At 54.5% G+C, this 12,477-nt stretch overlaps 1 protein-coding gene across 1 annotated transcript; it reads left to right on the plus strand.

Annotated features, from left to right (window-relative positions):
* The first annotated feature begins 342 nt into the window (after positions 1-342).
* On the plus strand, positions 343-4,879 carry CLDN5 (claudin 5). Its single transcript, XM_069620054.1, has one exon. It carries the CDS (start codon positions 750-752, stop codon positions 1,401-1,403), a length of 654 nt encoding a protein of 217 aa, XP_069476155.1. The 5' UTR covers positions 343-749; the 3' UTR covers positions 1,404-4,879.
* The last annotated feature ends 7,598 nt before the right edge of the window (positions 4,880-12,477 follow it).

The raw sequence follows: 12,477 nt of genomic DNA on the forward strand, positions 1-12,477 counted from the left end.
CCGGAAAGGCGGGTCCTCCCGGGGCACCCGTCAATAACACGTCTTCGTCCTCCGGGCTGTGTTCTCCACAAGGGTACAAAATGTTTCGCTCTCTCAAAAAATAATACCCTTTCTTGAGTGTACTGTTCTCTGGGCCCAGCCCTGGCAGCGCCCACCCGCGCCCCCACCTTACCCTCTCCTTGATTTCACGTGAAACTTTCCCCTGTACCAGGCTCTCTCTGCCTCTCGTCTGGCTGCCGTGCACTGGGGCGTTAAGGGGGAGGGGGCGGTCTGGGGCTGGCCCAGCCCCCAGCATCCTGAAGGGGCAGGCCTGGCCTCCCCCCAAAGCCTCATAATGCCAGAGCCCGGAGCCGGGGCTTAGAAACGCGCGATCTCTTGTGGCTGAGAGGAGACAGTGGAGCTCAGAGTCTAAAAGAACCGAGGTGGACCTTAGCGGCAGCCAGGGGGACGCAGGCAAGCGCGCCGGAACGCAGCGGAACCCGGCAAGCGGAAACGAACACGTGCAGCTCACAGGGCACTTGCGAGCACTTTACAGACTTCCATCCTGCTCAAAGTAGCGGACCCCAACCTGACAGGGCGACTCGCAGCCCAGGGACACCGCGTCGCTGCCCGGGCTGGGCATAAGTGCTTGCACCCCTGGGGCCAAGGAAGAGACGGCCTGCGGAGTGGGCAGCCCATCACAGCCAGAGAGCCCAAGCCTCGCACCACCCCACAAGGCGTGCACTGCCGCCGCAGCAGCGCCAGGGAAGATGAGCACCGCGGCGCTGGAGATCCTGGGCTTGGGCCTCTCCATCCTGGGCTGGGTGGGTGTCATCCTGTCCTGCGCCATGCCCATGTGGCAGGTGTCCGCCTTCATCGAGAACAACATCGTGGTGGCGCAGACCATCTGGGAGGGCCTCTGGATGAACTGCGTGGTGCAGAGCACGGGGCAGATGCAGTGCAAGGTGTACGACTCCATCCTGGCCCTGCGGCCCGAGCTGCAGGCCGGCCGCGCCCTGACCATCCTGGCCTCCATCCTGGGCCTGATCGCCATGCTGGTCACCATCCTGGGGGCCCAGTGCACCACCTGCCTGCCGGCGGGGCCCGTCAAGAGCCGGGTGGTGGCCGCCGGTGGCGTCATCTACATTACCTGCGGCTTCCTGGTCTTCATCCCCCTCTGCTGGATCGCCCACCTGGTCATCACGGACTTCTACGACCCCATCGTGCCCCCCTCCAAGAAGAGGGAGATGGGCTCGGCTCTGTACATCGGCTGGGCGGCCACGGCCCTGCTCCTGCTGGGGGGGTCCCTGCTCTTCTGCTCCTGCTGCTGCGCCCAGCGGGAGGACAACCCCTTCCCCATGAAGTACGCGGCCCCCCGCAGACCCACCCCCAACGGCGAGTACGACAAGAAGAACTACGTCTGAGAAGCTCGGGTCCTGGAGACCAAGTCTGGGGGACCTTTCCAGGAGTAGGGACTGACCCCCGCAGGCCTCGCAGGTAATGTGGGGACTGTGGGTGGGCTCAAGCTTTGACTGGAGACCAGAGCCTTTGGGGGGACACTTGCTGGGAGGCTGCGGGCACCTCTGCCTGGATGGGTGGGGGAGAGGGAGGGCCTCCTCCAATGTCCTCGTCTAGAAGCATCTGTAACATGAACTCAAGAGTGCTCCCCAGAAGACCAGCCCAACCAGGACCATCAACCCCCACTGGGGTCCTGGAGAGCTAGGCTTGGCCCTTCTGAGGTTCTCCCACTCAGCCACTGAAATGGGGGTCAAGCTCTGGGGTCACCGAGTATCTGTCCGGAATCTCTTGAACTGAACTGGCAACACCTCAAGGCTGCCGGGCACATTTTAGACATTGATGCAATGAAACAATTAATGACTGGTGGATAGTGGGGTGTATGTGTGTGTGTGTGTGTCACAGGGGACACACTTCAGTCCGAATCAAAACATTCCCTGGTGCGCAAGTTCAAACTGTACACAAAAGACTTGACGGTGAGCCCGCTCCAAATCACTCAATGATGTAAAACTCTGATATCCCTCACACCCTTCTTGATATCGACCAATATTAGAGCATTGTTGATATCCGCCAACATTATCACATTGGGAATATTTGTGAAATATTATATCATCATTCAAATCTGTCAATAGTGATCGTCCATATCTGTCAAGGACCAAATATCCCTGCGATCTGTCAATTATCTTCATCCATATCTGTCAAGCAACAAATATTCCTGCAATTGGCAACAGACCTCCATATGTGTCAAGAACTGGATATCCCTGATGTTGGCTATCAATCATCATCTGTATCTGTCAAAGACTGGATATCCCTGATTTTGGCCATCAATCCTCATCCGTATCTGTCAAAGACTGCATATCCCTGATTTTGGCCATCAATCCTCATCCGTATCTGTCAAAGACTGGATATGCCTGATTTTGGCCATCAATCATCATCCGTATCTATCAAAGACTGCATATCCCTGATGTTGGCCATCAATCATCATCTGTATCTGTGAAAGACTGCATATTCCTGATTTTTGCCATCAATCATCATCCGTATCTGTCAAAGACTGGATATCCCTGATTTTGGCCATCAATCATCATCCGTATCTGTCAAAGACTGCATATCCCTGATGTTGGCCATCAATCCTCATCCGTATCTGTCAAAGAATGGATATCCTGGCTTTTGGCCATCAGTCATCAACCATATGTGTCAAAGACTGGACATCAACAATCATCATCAAAGACTAGACATCAAAGACTGTATCTCCCAGTCAACAATCATTGTCTATATCAGTGATATCTGTCACAAATGAAACACCGTTGAAATTGCTCAATGCAAGTGGTAGATATTATTCAAAAACTGAAGATCACCCATTTGTGCAACCAAACATCGCAATGACCAGACATTGTTTCGATCTGCCAATAGCCCAGCTATATTATACTGACTACTGGCTAGGAAGGCCATTGGCATTAGTCAATAACCGAACACTGTTGATGTCTGTCAATTTAAGGGGTTGGTGCAAGGTTTGACCGGCCATGCACCAGGCTGTCATGTTCTACTCTAGGGGTCATTTAACTGATGCTAAATACATGCCATGCTCTGCTGTGTTTGACTTGTGTGATTGCGCCCCTTCCGTGTACCACATTTTCGCCCCCCACCCCCCCCACCGGCCATCTCTACCCCACGAGTACACTATTTTGTTTTAAAACAGATTTCTGGTATATTGTAATCGCGTGTAGGGAACTGTTGGGGAGAGAAACACATGTGAGATAACAGATACACGTTTGTAAACACGGAAACTTTCGGCTGAAGACGTGGGTGTGTTTAGCGAGCGCCGGAAGCTGCCAAGGTAGCTCAGTGGGTTGAGGCCTCTTTTGTTGTTCCGAGGGCGATTCAGGGAGCAGCAGTGAGGCAGTGCAGAAAGGAGCGGCTACCTCAACGGGTCTACTTCACTGCACTTCCCGAGTCACAAGGCAGACGAAGAAATAGCTCGGTGGGCTAATGCACCCGTGGCAGACATCTATATGGCACGTGAAGGTCTGTGGCTGAACTCGGTTAAAGGGTCTCCGCCTTTCATCTTCGGGGGTATATAAATGGATACCCCTGGTCAAATTGGGTAACAAAACACTCGTTAATTGCAGTGCGGCCAGGTGCCCGAACGTGTGTGTATCCCAGAACGTATGTTGTATTGTTATCAAGGATTGTCTTAAGATTTGTGCCTTGTGTGAAGTAGGGGGCAGCCCCCTTCTAGAGCAGTGTTTCGCGTTGTTATTACGGACTTACAAGTCCCAGGGGATCTAGAACCCGCACCCCTCCACCCCCCGAAAGACAGACGCTAACACACGCACCTGCAAAGAATTGTGCGTATATTCGAAACCGTGAACTGCAAAAGTAGAAGCGCCTAGAAGCCCAGTATAGTGCAACCCCCATCATTGAACGCTGCGAAACATACAGGCCCCGAATCAGGGAAGTGTTTGCGTGTAAAACGGGGATTTGCGTGCCATTCTGGTCGTAAATCCACATTCGTCAAATAGGGATTTGCGGGCAGATGGCACGCAAGTCGCCATTTTACACGCAACTAATTCCACGATTCAGGGCCGCGTGTTCATTTTCTACGCGCAGTAGCGGTGCGCGTTTCACGCAGCGCACGCACCGAGTCCCCGGACCCGAATCTTTGCCCAGTTCGCAAATTAGCCGCCCACGATGCGAGGGTGTTGCGGAGTAACTTCGCCACGCGTTGCACAGGTCGCCAGCAAACACTCAGGCGCACGTGGGCTCCGAAGACATACGCGCATCTCAGGGCTCCCGCGGTGTATCCCAGGGGAGTTGCTAGGTCTGGAAAAGACCCGGGGCTCAGCTGATGTCGGAACTGTTGGGACTGGGGGCTAACTAGTCTTTTGGCTGTAGCTCCTGAGATTCTATCCGGGGCTACAACCAAAAGATCAGGGGCTATAGCCCCCTTAGCCCCCCCGCTAGCAACGCCCCTGGTGTATCCGAAGGGGCAGTGGCGTGAGGCCCCCCCCCTCAGGGGGCAGAGACAGGAAGAGCATAATATGAGAAGACCCCGAATGCCCAAGGTCACCGCCGTGTCAGTGGTTGAGCCGCCACTAATGTACTATTTAAATTGGGTTTGCTGATGCATTTTTCGCCGCCTGACCTCACTTTGCAAGCCCCCGGGCCCTGTCCCGCGCCCCCACCCCCCCCCTTTTTCATTATTGTTTTGTTTGTGGCAGGTGCTGACCTCAGTCAGCGCCGCAACCCTCTTTGAAATGCATTAACCAACCCCTAACCATATAGAGAGTAACTGTATTCATATGTATGTAAATGTACACTTTTTGTATGAATCCCACCAAAGGTGCTTGTAATACCAGTTAATAAATGTTGTTTTTTTATTATTAAACCACGCGACTTCGTCCTTTCTTCTGATGTCATCATTTTTGCATTTCTGAGCCGAGGTTTCGCACCGTGGACATACTTGTTCTCTGAGGGTTGAGTATAATGCCTGAGCAGATCGTGAGAGCGATTGGGCTGGGGGTGGCGGGGGGGGGGGGGGAGGGGGGTGAGAATCCTTGGAGTGCAGAACTGCACTACGAGGCCCTGAACATACAATAGCACCAGGAGCCGCAAAGTAAAAGTACCACAGCGCACGCTCGCCTCTATGACTGAAGAACAGCACCGTGTGCCTCACGGCACACAGCAGCTCCATAGCCCCAAAGATCGAGTAACAACAGCACCCCCCTCTATAAGCGAGGAACAGCACCCTGAACCTCACGGCACAGAGCACCCCCCCCCCCCCCCCCAGGAGCGAGTAACAGCACCCCCTCCCTCTATGAGTGAAGAAGAGCACCCGGAGCCTCACGGCACAGAGCAGCTCCCCTCCCCCCAGGAGCGAGTAACAACAGCACGCCCCCTATATGAGTGCAAAACAGCACCCAGAGCCTCACATCATAGAACAGCACCATAGGCCCCCTGGACCGAGTAACAACAGCACCCCACCCCCTCTATGAGTGCAGAACAGCGCCATGAGCCTCATGGCACAGGGCAGCACCATACCCCCCAAGTGCGAGTTACAACAGCACGTCCCCTCTATGAGTGCAGAACAGCGCCATGAGCCTCATGGCACAGGGCAGCACCATACCCCCCCAAGAGTGAGTAACACCACCGACACTATTTCTATAAGTGAAGGACAGCACCGTAAGGCTCACGGCCCAGAGCAGCACCATAGCCCCCAAGAGCGAGTTACAACAGCACGTCCTCTCTATGATTGAAGGAACAGCACCACGAGTCTCTCGGCAGAGTGACTTCTTAGCTCACAGGAGGGAATAACTTCAGCACACACCCTCAATGAGTGCAGAACAGCACCCGCAGCCTCACGACATAGAGCAGCACCACAGCCCCCCCGGAGCGAGTACCAACAGCACCCCCATCTCTGAGTGAAGAACAGCACCCTGGACCTCACGGCATAGAGCAGCACCATAGCCCCCTGGAGCGAGTACGAACAGCACACACCCTGTATGAGTGAAGGACAGCACCGTGATCCTCACGGGACAGAGCAGCCCCATATCACCAAGAGTGAGTAACAGCACCGTGCCCCACCCATGAGTGCAGAACACCGGAGCCTCACAGCACAGGCAGTCAGCTTCACTGCACATTTAAGCACCATAGCTCACCCCCTTTATGAGTGCAGAACAGCACCATGAGCCTCACGGCAGAGAGCAGCGCCATAGCCCGCAGGACGAGCACAAATAACACTCCCCCTCTATGGTCAAGAACAGCACCACAAGTCTCACGGCACAGAGCAGCACCACAGCCCCCAGGAACGAGTAACAACAGCACACCCCATGTATGAGTGCAGAACAGCACCTGGAGCCTCACGGCACAGAGCAGCCCCATAGCCCCCAAAGAGCGAGTAACAACAGCACTCCCCCTCTATGAGTGCCGAACAGCACCATGAGTTAATGGCCTAGAGCAGCACCGCAGCCCCCAAGAGCGAGTAACAAATCCACACACCCTGTATGAGTGAAGCACAGCACCACAAGCCTCATGGCATTGAGCTGCCCCATAGCCCCGAGGAGTAAGTAACAACAGCACTCCCCCTCTAAGAGCGCAGAACAGCACCACGAACCTCATGGCATAGAGTAGCACCAAAGCCGCCAAGAGCGACTAACACCACACTACCTCTATGAGTCAAGGACAGCACCGTTTGGCTCACGGCAAAAACAGCACCATAGCCGCCAAGAAGAGTGAGTAACACCAACACCCCCACATCGGAGTGAAGAACCGCACCTTCAGCCACACGGCATAGAGCAGCACCATAGCCCCCTGGAGCGAGTAACAACACCACCCACAAACACTACCTCTATGAGAGCAGAACAGCACCACGAGCCTCATGGCATAGAGTAGCACGCCAGCCGCCAAGAGCGACTAACACCACACTACCTCTATGAGTCAAGGACAGCACCGTTTGGCTCACGGCAAAAACAGCACCATAGCCGCCAAGAAGAGTGAGTAACACCAACACCCCCACATCGGAGTGAAGAACCGCACCTTCAGTCACACGGCATAGAGCAGCACCATAGCCCCCTGGAGCGAGTAACAACACCACCCACAAACACTACCTCTATGAGAGCAGAACAGCACCACGAGCCTCATGGCATGGAGTAGCACCACAGCCGCCAAGAGCGGCTAACACCACACTACCTCTATGAGTCAAGGACAGCACCGTTTGGCTCACGGCAAAAACAGCACCATAGCCGCCAAGAAGAGTGAGTAACACCAACACCCCCACATCGGAGTGAAGAACCGCACCTTCAGTCACACGGCATAGAGCAGCACCATAGCCCCCTGGAGCGAGTAACAACACCACCCACAAACACTACCTCTATGAGAGCAGAACAGCACCACGAGCCTCATGGCATAGAGTAGCACCACAGCCGCCAAGAGCGGCTAACACCACACTACCTCTATGAGTCAAGGACAGCACCGTTTGGCTCACGGCAAAAACAGCACCATAGCCGCCAAGAAGAGTGAGTAACACCAACACCCCCACATCGGAGTGAAGAACCGCACCTTCAGCCACACGGCATAGAGCAGCACCATAGCCCCCTGGAGCGAGTAACAACACCACCCACAAACACTACCTCTATGAGAGCAGAACAGCACCACGAGCCTCACGGCACAGAGCAAAACCTGCCCCCACCCTACGAGTGAATATGACCACATACGTCCATGGGTTCAGAACACCCACGATCGAGCCGCAGCCAGAACCGCGACCCGGGCTGCCAACAGCACAGACCAGCACTAACCCATCTACAAGTGCAAAAGAGTGCCACAGGCCATCATGAGTGCGTAACACCTCCAACGTCCCCTGAGGACAGAACAGTGCTGTAGGCTTCCATGAGCGTAGAGCAGCAGCTGTGGCCCCAGAGCAGAGAAGCGCACCATAGGTGTACAACAGCACCATTGGCCCCAAGCACAAAAGCGCGCTATAGGTGTGCAACAGCACCATTGGCCCCTGAGCACAGAAGCGCACCAAAGGTGTACAACAGCACCATTGGCCCCGGAGCACAGAAGCACGCCATATGTGTAGAACAGCACCATTGGCCCCTGAGCACAGAAGCGCACCATAGGTGTAGAACAGCACCATGGGCCCCGATAACAGAAGTGCACCATAGGTGTAGAACAGCACCATGGGCCCCGAGAACAGAAGCGCACCATAGGTGTATAACAGCACCATTGGCCCCGGAGCACAGAAGCGCAAAGTAGGTGTATAACAGCACCATTGGCCCCTAAGCACAGAAGCACACCATAGGTGTACAACAGCACCATTGGCCCCCAAGCACATTAGTGCACCAAAGGTGTATAACAGCACCATTGGCACCAGAGCACAGAAGCACACCATAGGTGTACAACAGCACCATTGGTCCTGGAGCACAGAAGCACACCATAGGTGTACAACAGCACCATTGGCCCTGGAGCACAGAAGCGCACCATAGGTGTACAACAGCACCATTGGCCCCGGAGCACAGAAGCGCACCATAGGTGTACAACAGCACCATTGGCCCTGGAGCACAGAAGCACACCATAGGTGTACAACAGCACCATTGGCCCTGGAGCACAGAAGCGCACCATAGGTGTACAACAGCACCATTGGCCCCAGAGCACAGAAGCGCACCATAGGTGTACAACAGCACCATTGGCCCCCAAGCACATTAGTGCACCAAAGGTGTATAACAGCACCATTGGCACCATAGCACAGAAGTGCACCATAGATGTACAACAGCACCATTGGCCCCAGAGCACAGGCGCGCACCATAGGTGTATAACAGCACAATTGGCCCCCGAGCATAAAAGGGCACCAAGGTGTAAAACAGCACCATTGGTCCAGAGCACAGAAGGGCACCATAGGTGTACAACAGCACCATTGGCCCTGGAGCACAGAAGCGCACCATAGGTGTACAACAGCACCATTGGTCCCGGAGCACAGAAGCACACCATAGGTGTATAGCAGCACTATTGGCCCCCAAACACAGAAGCGCACCAGAGGTGTACAACAGCACCATTGAATCCCAAGCACAGAAACACACCATAGGTGTGCAGCAGCACCATTGGCCCTGGAGCACAGAAGTGCACAATACGTGTACAACGGCACCATTGGCCCCGGAGCAAAGAAGCACACAAAAGGTGTGAAACAGCACCATTGGCCCATGAGCACAGAAGCGCACCATAGGTGTACAGCAGCACCATTGGCCCATGAGCACAGAATCGCACCATAGGTGTACAAAAGCACCATTGGCCCTAGAGCACATAATCGCACCATAGGTGTAGAACAGCACCATTGGTCCCGGAGCACAGAAGCACACAAAAGGTGTGAAACAGCACCAATGGCCCCTGAGCACAGAAGCGCACTATAGGTATACAGCAGCACCATTGGCCCCCGAATACAGAAGCTCACCATAGGTGTACAAAAGCACCATTGGCCCTAGAGCACAGAATCGCACCATAGGTGTAGCACACCACCATTGGCCCAGAGCACAGAAGTGCATCATAGGTGTATTACAGCACCATTGGCCCCGGAGCACAGAAGCGTACCATAGGTGTACAACAGCACGACTAGCAACGGAGCACAGAAGCGCATAATTGGTGTATAACAGCACCATTGGGCCCCAAGAACAGAAGCGCACCATAGGTTTATAACAGCACCATTGGCCCCTGGGCACAGAGACGCACCATAGGTGTTTAACAGCACCGTTGGCCCCCGAGCACAGAGGCGCACCATAGGTGTACAACAGCACCATTGGCCCCGGAGCACAGAGCGCACCGTAAGTGTACAACAGCACCATTGGCCCCGGAGCACAGAAGCGCACCATAGGTGTAGAACAGCACCATTGGCCCCGGAGCACAGAAACGCACCATAGGTGTAGAACAGCACCATTGGCCCCCAAGCACAGAAGCACACCAGCGGTGTATAAGAGCATCATTGGCCCAGAGTAAAGAAGTGCACCCTAGGTGTAGAACAGCACCACTAGCCCCGGAGCACAGAAGCGCATCATAGGTGTATAACAGCACCATTGGCCCCTGAGCACAGAAGCGTACCATAGGTGTATAACAGCACCATTAGCCCGGAACAAAGACGCGCACCATAGGTGTATAACAGCACCATTGGCCCCCAAGCACAGAAGCACACCATAGGTGTACAACAGCACCATTGGCCCTGGAGCACAGAAGCGCACCATAGGTGTACAACAGCACCATTGGCCCCCAAGCACATTAGTGCACCAAAGGTGTATAACAGCACCATTGGCACCAGAGCACGGAAGCACACCATAGGTGTACAACAGCACCATTGGCCCTGGAGCACAGAAGCACACCATAGTTGTACAACAGCACCATTGGCCCCAGAGCACAGAAGCGCACCATAGGTGTACAACAGCACCATTGGCCCCCAAGCACATTAGTGCACCAAAGGTGTATAACAGCACCATTGGCACCAGAGCACAGAAGCGCACCATAGATGTACAACAGCACCATTGGCCCCAGAGCACAGGCGTGCACCATAGGTGTATAACAGCACAATTGGCCCCTGAGCACAAAAGGGCACCAAGGTGTAAAACAGCACCATTGGTCCAGAGCACAGAAGGGCACCATAGGTGTACAACAGCACCATTGGCCCTGGAGCACAGAAGCGCACCATAGGTGTACAACAGCACCATTGGTCCCGGAGCACAGAAGCACACCATAGGTGTATAGCAGCACTATTGGCCCCCAAACACAGAAGCGCACCAGAGGTGTACAACAGCACCATTGAATCCCAAGCACAGAAACACACCATAGGTGTGCAGCAGCACCATTGGCCCCGGAGCACAGAAGTGCACCATAGGTGTACAACTGCACCATTGGCCCCGGAGCAAAGAAGCGCACAAAAGGTGTGAAACAGCACCATTGGCCCCTGAGCACAGAAGCGCACCATAGGTGTACAGCAGCACCATTGGCCCTAGAGCACAGAATCGCACCATAGGTGTAGAACACCACCATTGGCCCAGAGCACAGAAGCGCATCATAGGTGTACAGCAGCACCATTGGCCCCCGAGTACAGAAGCTCACCATAGGTGTACAAAAGTACCATTGGCCCTAGAGCACAGAATCGCACCATAGGTGTACAAAAGCACCATTGGCCCTAGAGCACAGAATCGCACCATAGCTGTAGAACAGCACGATTGGTCCCGGAGCACAGAAGCACACAAAAGGTGTGAAACAGCACCATTGGCCCCTGAGCACAGAAGCGCACTATAGGTGTACAGCAGCACCATTGGCCCCCGAGTACAGAAGCTCACCATAGGTGTACAACAGCACCATTGGTCCCGGAGCACAGAAGCACACCATAGGTGTACAACTGCACCATTGGCCCTGGAGCAAAGAAGCGCACAAAAGGTGTGAAACAGCACCATTGGCCCCTGAGCACAGAAGCGCACCATAGGTGTACAGCAGCACCATTGGTCCCCGAGTACAGAAGCTCACCATAGGTGTATAACAGCACCATGGGCCCCCGAGGACAGAATCGCTCCATAGGTGTAGAACACCACCATTGGCCCAGAGCACAGAAGCGCATCATAGGTGTACAGCAGCACCATTGGCCCCCGAGTACAGAAGCTCAACATAGGTATATAACAGCACCATGGGCCCCCGAGGACAGAATCGCATCATAGGTGTATAACAGCGCCATTGGCCCAAGAGCACAGAAGCGCTCCATAGGTGTATAACAGCACCATTGGCCCCGGAGCACAGAAGCGCACCATAGGTGTAAAACAGCACCATTGGTCCCAGAGCACAGAAGCGCATCATAGGTGTACAACAGCACCATTGGCCCTGGAGCACAGAAGCGCACCATAGGTGTACAACAGCACCATTGGTCCCGGAGCACAGAAGCACACCATATGTGTACAACTGCACCATTGGCCCCGGAGCAAAGAAGCGCACAAAAGGTGTGAAACAGCACCATTGGCCCCTGAGCACAGAAGCGCACCATAGGTGTACAGCAGCACCATTGGCCCCCGAGTACAGAAGCTCACCATAGGTGTATAACAGCACCATGGGCCCCCGAGGACAGAATCGCACCATAGGTGTAGAACACCACCATTGGCCCAGAGCACAGAAGCGCATTATAGGTGTACAGCAGCACCATTGGCCCCCGAGTACAGAAGCTCAACATAGGTGTATAACAGCACCATGGGCCCCGAGGACAGAATCGCACCATAGGTGTAGAACAGCACCATTGGCCCAGAGCACAGAAGCGCATCATAGGTGTATAACAGCGCCATTGGCCCAAGAGCACAGAAGCGCTCCATAGGTGTATAACAGCACCATTGGCCCCGGAGCACAGAAGCGCACCATAGGTGTATAACAGCACCATTGGCCCCGGAGCAGAGAAGCGCACCATAGGTGTATAACAGCACCATTGGCCCCCGAGCACAGAAGCTCACCAAAGGTGAACAACAGCAC

The sequence above is a fragment of the Ambystoma mexicanum genome, chromosome 10 (assembly GCF_040938575.1).
Source record: "Ambystoma mexicanum isolate Mex_15411 chromosome 10, UKY_AmexF1_1, whole genome shotgun sequence".
In the NCBI taxonomy this organism is placed as follows: Eukaryota; Metazoa; Chordata; class Amphibia; order Caudata; family Ambystomatidae; genus Ambystoma; species Ambystoma mexicanum.

Coding starts and splice junctions, on each gene's coding strand:
- CLDN5 (XM_069620054.1), top strand. CDS start 750: ATGAGCACCGCGGCGCTGGAGATCCTGGGCTTGGGCCTCTCCATCCTG.